At 32.4% G+C, this 8,415-nt stretch overlaps 1 protein-coding gene across 1 annotated transcript; it reads left to right on the forward strand.

The window, feature by feature from the left end:
• The first annotated feature begins 973 nt into the window (after window positions 1–973).
• On the forward strand, window positions 974–2,189 carry LOC145821388 (uncharacterized). Its single transcript, XM_082917909.1, has 4 exons — window positions 974–1,210; window positions 1,316–1,408; window positions 1,515–1,616; window positions 1,719–2,189. Exons 2-4 carry the CDS (start codon window positions 1,349–1,351, stop codon window positions 2,187–2,189), a joined length of 633 nt encoding a protein of 210 aa, XP_082774035.1. The 5' UTR covers window positions 974–1,210; window positions 1,316–1,348.
• Window positions 2,190–8,415: the final 6,226 nt, after the last annotated feature.

The raw sequence follows: 8,415 nt of genomic DNA on the forward strand, positions 1-8,415 counted from the left end.
TGAATCACGCTTGCAGCGTCTTATATCTTTTCTCTCTGATAGTTTGGAGATTCTAACTCGTGATTATGATGAGGTGTCGGACAAGGCAGTCCAATTTGAACTTCAGAATGATAAGTTGCAGAAGGCTTTGCAAGAGAAATTGGTTGTGAAAGTCAGAAATCAGGAGCATCTTGAAGGTGAGATAAGAAGAATATTGGAGGATTTGGTGCATGATTTGGTGAAGGATTCTGTTACAGAGGACGTGGTTTCTGCTGGCAGTAGTACCGAGTGTTTGGAACAACTACTGAAGAAGCTGTCAGAGAAGTACACAGCCCTTGCTTTGGAGAAACCTATTCTTGTTGACTCAGCTGATGACAAAAATACATAAATAACGCAAAGAGTAGTAAGGCACACTGTTTAAACATATGTTTTTAAACATAAAGTTCATTGATTTAGTTGAGTTCTAAACTTAAAAGAAACCAAGGGTTGTACACTTGTAATTAACGATATTAGTTTCATAGTCAGTTATTGTCTTCGCTGTAATTAAGATGCTTATATGTGTTTATGTATTTTTTTTTTTAAATTGAAGCAACAAGCAATACTCGAACATCTTACCTTAAATCTGTTTGTAATTTGTGGCGTGCTTCCCCTTTTGTAGCAGGGCGGAAAAGAGCAACTCGTGTACAAGGACGTACATTGGGCAAAGGAGTGCAAAAAAGAATAGCCAGGAAAAAAGGAGAGAAATTACATGTGTATGTCAATCGGGTGTTGAACGCAATCACAGGAGGGAATGCAACCCCAGCGACGAATGAGTTGGGATTGCAAATTAGACGGTTGTGCCCTCTTCAGAGCGTGAAGTCATGGACGAAAATCAATGAAAGTACCAAAGATGCGGTCATCCAAGCAGTGCTAGTACGAGATTTATCTTCCCATAATGTCGTTATTAAGTTATTTGTAATTGCTTAAATTAATTGATGTAGTAATTGTCTTATTATGTTTGTAGGACAAGTTTGTTATCGGGGATGATTTTGATAATGATGAACAAGCTCAACAAATTCTTGATAGAAAGGCATATTTGCTATACAAGGATTGGAGGTACAATCTAAAGCAAGAGTTCCTCGAACTTGAGGAAAAGGGTGTTGATGACCCGTATAGTCATCCGCCTAGTGGAGTGAGCTTGGATGACTGGAGATATCTTATTGATGTTGCTTGGAAAGACGAATCTCACTTGGTAACAAATTAATTAGAAACCCCATTCTTGAAATTCATTGATGTGAATATGAATAAAAATTCTAACAAAATTGGTTTATGTTTGTAATTTTTTTTTTCTTGTTAGAAACGCTCTAAAGCTGGTAAAGCAAATAGGGCTATGCTCCCGTACAATCATACAAGTGGATCGCGATCATTTCCTATAGCAATGTCGCTTATGGTGAGAAGTAGTTATTTGTTTAGTAATATAATGGATGATTGATTCTTCTTCATTTTGAATATTACTATGTAGTACTTCATCAATGGAAATTTTTGAAACATAATAGGCAAATGAGGATGGACAAATAGATTTCCCTGAATTTTATAAGAAATCACACAAGTCCAAGAAGACGGGAGACTGGATTGACCCCAAATGTGGTGAGCTACATGTGAGTATTGAATGTTGAAACCAATTTTGTTGTGTATCAATTACTAAAGTTGTTTTCAATTCCTTCAACTATCTTGACTTTCTTATTTTTTTGCCATGATAGGATGATATGGTCAATCTACAAGTCGTAGCCACCGATGCGGGGTTGCCATTGACCCACGAAGAACTATCAAGGCAAGTGCTCGGGGCAAAAAAAAATTACTTGCGTGGATGTGGGATAGGCCCACAACCCTCTTCAACAGCTTCGAATGTGGCACGAGCACGTGACAAACATATGGAGTCAATGAGAACGGAATTGGAGGCTCTTCGTGAGGAGCGTGAAAGAGATCACGAGGAGTTGCTGAAGGAGAAAGAGGAGCGGCAAAGAGATCACGAGGAGTTGCTAAAGGAGAAAGAGGAGCGGCAAAGAGATAGGGAGGAAATTATGAGGGAAAGAGAGGAGCTGACGAAACAAATTGAAGAGGAAAAAAAAGCACGGGAGGCACAACAAGTACAACTCAATAATTTGAACGACGTGGTGTCACGACTGACAACCCTCTTGCAGGGTTCAGATGGTCATCCTACAATTCGGTAAACATAATTTTATTGCTAAGCTAATGCAAGTTGTAGAAAAATATGGATCATATTGGCATAGAATTGGTTTCTAAAGTTGCTATGCAAATTTTTGTTGTTATGTGCTTCGAATAGGTTATAAGGCATAATGTGAGTAGACTTTGCAGCAGATGGACGGTAATCTGAAGTTCATAAGGTAACCACTTGATTTCAATGAAATATGAAGTTAGTTCCCTTTGGCATAATTTGATTTCCATCGGGTTGTAATCACTTGATGGCATAATCTGATTTCATAAGGTAACCACTTGATGGCATAATCTGATTTCCATAAGACAACATGGAATTCCAACAAAATAAAAAAAAAAAAAATTTAAACAAAAATGATGACCTTTTTTTCTAAATGTGGAATTTACTTTTGTTTTTTATGTGAACTGACTCCGTCCAAGTCCATGCTGGGAAATAGTTGGCTATAGTCTGAATAACAAAATTCTTCGTATTGTTCGGTAGAAGTTAACATTTGTCATGTTAAGATAGCCTGTTCTACGGGCAGAGTTATGAGTACCTGATACAACTATATATTACCTGCAAAAATCGTCAAATTGTATCCAAATGAACCATATGGATGTGAAACTTCTCCAAAATTCTGAATTCTGGGGAGTATCATCAGTTTGCAGCCTTCTCAGCTGGTATATGCAACACATGGTTAATATATACAGTGATAAATTACATTGATGGTCTGTATGTTTTGGCCCTTATATTATTTTGATCCTTATAAATTTAATGTACTCGATTTTGATCATGAATTTATGCTTTTGTGTTAGTTTAGTCTAATTGATAACAACTGTGTGACGATCCTCACATGTATATTAATTTATTCAGAGAATTTGCCTAATTATGTGTTTAAATTTTGTGCATATATGTTTGCTTATGGAATTTTGTTAGAACATTTACTTAAGTATACTTTTTGTTGAAAATTTTTGTTTACAATGGAACTAATGGGTGACATTTTTGTTGTGTAGGTGGCTTTTGGCATTGACATGTGGATCTTCTATTTTTTTTGTCCGGGAGATAATTCACATTGCAAAGTTGGAAAGTTTTTTGTCGTCCCTGGCTTTTTGTGTGGAAATTAGATGAATCATACATATATTTTTTGGCAGGGTACATAGTATTTTTGGAACTTGTGTTGATTGCTCTGGTGGTATGTATAGATTACCTTTTGTCGTGGTACATATTACCATGGTAATTTGTACCATGTCAAATGGTCATTACAATGCATAGTATAGTAACAATGTTTTGTGTATAGAGGACATTGTTTTGGTAACACAGTTGGAATGTATGACGTTATTATTTGTAATTGGAATATGTTAGTTGGTTTATATATATAAGTTAACATTGTAAGGTATTATTTTTGGTTTGATGGTTGTAAGTGAAACATGCATTACGGAATAGGTGATAATATATATATTGATTTGTTTGTATTATAGGTTGTGGTGGATGTATATAGGTTTTGAAAAAAAATTATTAAAATGAAAAAAAATAAAAAATGACATTTTTGGTGACAAAAAAATTGGTAGCCCAAAAAAATAAAAATATCTTTTGCCGACTAAATATTTAGTAGCTAAAATGAATAGAAAATAGTTTTGGTGACTAATTGTTTTGTAGCGAAAAACTAAAAACAGTTTTGGCTACTAAAGCCTGTAGTAGCTAAACTAGAAGAAGCTTTCCCCGACAAAATCTTTAGTAGCTAAAAAGGACACTTTCGGCGACTAATATCTTAGTCGCTAATAGGACTCATCGGCGACTAAAACAGCGTCAGTCGGTAATAGCTTATCTTTTGCCTACTAAAAATTAGTCGGCATTATGTTGGATTTTTAGCGACTAAATCCTTTTTTGTCGCTAATTACTGCTCGTTTTGGCTACTAACAGATTAGTCACCAATTCTGGTGGATTTTTAGCGACTAAAATTTCTTTCAGTCGCCACTACGTTTGCCGACAATGCATCTGCGACAAATCCAGCGACCAAAGTTTTTGGTCGGCAAATATTTTCGGCGACTAAAATCTGGGCTTTTGGCGACAAAAACATTAGTCGCCAAAAGTGTATTTTTTTGTAGTGTACTGTCCTAGAAAATTTTATTGAATTTTCTGGATATTATGATTGTGTTGTCAAAATTAAATTAATGTTGTATTGGTCCAATTATGAAATGAATAGTATTATTCCATGCATTTATATTACAAGATGTTTTTTTGTTTTTTAAACTAAAAAATATTAATTTATTGCGTACCGACATATCTTTCTAATGGGATTTTTATGTACGAATGCATTATATTTGTGTAATAAATGGGATCAACTACCGTCCTGGTCCAACTTCGGAGAAATTATTGAGTGATTTTGGAATATTATTTTACACCATTTGTTGAAGGATAAATATTCAGGTGGTGTTTGGCAAGTTGGGTTGGGGCTAAAATAGCCACAAAAGACAAAACAGTCTATTTTAGCCACAACAAACAAAACATCAAATCCAACCCATAATCATTACACTCTTCTCTCACAAAAAAAATTAAAAAAGCCAAAAAGTCAAAAAACCCTTCCCAAACCAAACTTTTTAGCCCAGGCTAAAATAGCCAAAAAAGCCAAAAAGTCAAAAAGCCAACCCACTTCCCAAACGGAGGCTCAATTGTTTTCTAAAAATACACAAAAAGATGGTAGGTCTCACTGTTTCAAAAATAAAAACAAAGTTGGAACACCACCAATGGCGGAGGGAGTCAGGAGAGTCACGTGTCCCCTTGGATTTTGAGATTTTTTTTAAAAAAAATTTGCAAACATAAAGAAAATATTTTAAATAAAAAAATTACAAAAATATTATTAGAGTGAAATGTCAATTACATTCTAAAAATTACAAGAACAATAATGGTTATTTTAATTGAAAATGAAGAGACTACTATAAATCGTATTATCTATGAAAATTTTTTAATGTAACGGTAATGTCATTATTATTGACATGCAAGTATAAATAATCCCACTATAAAGATATGGAATTTATTGGATTGTTATTTACATTTAACATATGAGGTTCACTCTATATATGTTTATGTACTATTAGTTGATGATATCACATATCAATAATGACGTAGTATTACCATTATATTGAGTTTTTAATCAAATTTTGTATAAAATTTTTTTTATCATTATATAATTTATTTTAAGACTTATATCCATATTTTTTTTTTTTTTGTATTATCCATAATACACTAGTTACAAATAACATTATTTTTCTGATATTTCTCGAAATCAATCGTAAAAACTTGCGTGAAACATTTTTGTAAAAAGTTTTGATATTGTAATTAATAAGTGTCCCCTCTAATTTAATTTTATGGCTCCGCCACTGAACACCACATCAGTATGCCTCAGAAGCAAAAAATAAAGAAAATGTTTAAGGTTCACAAAAAGCCTCCTACAATTTGATCCATAATGATGTGGTAGGATATATGTCAATTTTGATTTGTTATATACTTAATTGTGCAGGGCCTATCTCTTTTACCGCATCATTGTGGATAAATTTTGAAATCCAAATTATGAATCTCTAAGCAATATTACATTCATTGAATTTTGGCTTGTTTGAATCGTTCGATTTTGTGCATGCCAATCGTCTGGTCAGTCATTTGACGATAAGGGTGACAACTGTGATTGATAAAGATGACAATCGTAATTGATAAGGAATATATTTATTGTCTAAATGATCGATTGAGATGTACAAATTTAAATGATTCAAACAAACTCAAATTTAATAGATGAATTATTTTGAAATTATTAATCTCATACTGAATAGCGTGATGTTGACGAGGAAGATGCGCACGAAACACGCGGAAGATGCGCACGAAACACGATTTAGAAAATTCGGTTCGGTTTTACTACAGTCAGTAATAGGGCTGTTTTTTTTATGAGTTATGCTAGGGACCCCAAATAAATTACCAAATTTTCTACCAAATCTCTCACATGGGTGCGGGACCCACACACATTTGATTTGTGTGGATCCCATACCCATGTGAGAGATTTAGTAGAAAATTTGGTAATTTGTTTGGGGTCCATAGCATTTTCCTTTTTTTATTAATTCATAATAATAGTGTTGTTGGTACCATCTCAATAATAGTGCTGTTGGCACTAGTCAGGTAGCAGAGGTCCACCACAGTCAGAACATTGCATTTTAACATAGTAATGTTAGAGTTGTTAACAAATTTTTTTAAAATTTTTATTAAATATTTTATATGAGTGTGTGACTCACATAAAATTTACATAATATAAGTCTCACTTTTATATGAGACATTTAATAAAAATTTGGGTAAATTACACTGATACTCCTGAGATTTATGTTTATTACAATTCTTCTCTCACCTTTTAAAAATTACATCTCCCTCCCTAAGATTGAAAATTTCATTACAGATTTCCTTCAGCAATTTAATTTTTTTAAATACCAATTTTGCCTTCACTGGGTAAATTATATTGACACCCCTCACAGTTTAGAAATTACAGTCCTCTCCCTAAGGTTTAAAGTAGCATTACCAATTGCCCCATCGGTTAGTATTAGTTGGAAAAAAATTCATTGAAAAAAAAAAATTAATTGGAAAAAAAATTAATTGAAAAAAAAATTAATTGAAAAAAAAAAATTTGTTAGTAAAATTTTTAAATTTCTGTTTAAAAATCAACAGAAACTCATCTTTTGAATTTAGGCCTCTTAATTTTTAATTTTTAAAAAAAATTTCTAAAAATCAAACCATACATAGTCTAAGAATCTTTTGATAAGTCATTTCTTGCGTTAGTAACTTATTCAATTATTTGTTAATTTTACGACATTTTTACCATCCGAGGCCTGTTTAGTAACCATTTCGTTTTTAGTTTTCAATTTATATTTCCAAAAATTTTAAAAATTGTCATAAAAACTTGTTTGATAATTTTTTGGTTTATAAATTGTTGTCTCAGTTTGTAAATTTGAGGAAAAAACATAAATTTTAAAAAAAAAAAGTTTACATTGGTTTTTAAATAGAAATTTAAAAATTTTACTAACAAATTTTTTTTTCAAATAATTTTTTTTTTTCAATTAATTTTTTTTCCAATTAATTTTTTTTTTCAATGAATTTTTTTTCTAACTAATACTAACCGAGGAGGCAATTGGTAATGCTACTTTAAACCTTAGGGAGGGGATTGCAATTTTTTAAATGTGAGGGGTGTCAATGTAATTTACCCAATGAGGGAAAAATTAGTATTTAAAAAAATTAAATTGATGAGGGGGGAATCTATAATGAAACTTTAAATCTCAGGGAGAGAGATGTAATTTCCAAAAGTTGAGGGGAGAACAGTAATAAATATAAACCTCAGGGGGTGTTAGTGTAATTTACCCTAAAAATTCTGATAAAATTTTTAGGATCTCTAACATGTTTCTTTTAACAGAGTTTACACAATTAAGGTCTGACTATCCCTTTCTTTATTTCTTTAGAGTATCTCTAATGGTTTTCCGTTGGAGTTGTTATTGCTATAATATAGCAGTTGTGTTGAAAAATGATGCTCCAATAGTTGAATTTGACAGCTGTCAAATTTGACAAATGCCAAAGGTTCTGTCAAATTTGATAGAAACTTGTTTTACCATTTTTTTTTTATCAGATTTCACCAAGAAAAAAGTTCAATAGTTTTTTTTTTTTAATTTACCAAAAATCAGCAATTTTTTTTTTTTTTTTAACAGAATCAGTCAACAACAAATCAATTTTTTTTTACAGAATCAGTCAACAACAATCAATAAATCTCAACAAAATCTCAAACAAATTCAACAAATCTCAGATTCAACAAAAAAAATTTCAACAATTTCAATAAATCTCAACAAGCAAATTCATAATTTCAAATATCAGAATCTCATAATATGAACAAAACTGAAAATAATAAATACCTGGATTTGCCATTTGTTGTTCATATTCTAACAGATTGCAGCAATCATCTTCTTCGTCTTCATCTTCTTTGTGACCATATTCATCTTCTCCATTGTTTGTGAGTGCTAGATACCGCCACCATCTCTGCTTCGTCTTCTCATCCGCCTAGAGTTCATAATTGAGAGAGAGAGAGAGAGAGAGAGAGAGAGAGAGAGAAAGATGGAATGACGGTGGGTCACAGCATCATAGAAATAGGTGAAGAGATCGCCAGCAGTGGGAGCAGATCTGGTTTTGGTAGTTCAAAGTAGATATGATGGTCCTTGGTTCAGAATTGG

This window comes from Camellia sinensis, chromosome 1, assembly GCF_055761805.1.
Source record: "Camellia sinensis isolate YWXY chromosome 1, ASM5576180v1, whole genome shotgun sequence".
Taxonomy (NCBI): domain Eukaryota; kingdom Viridiplantae; phylum Streptophyta; class Magnoliopsida; order Ericales; family Theaceae; genus Camellia; species Camellia sinensis.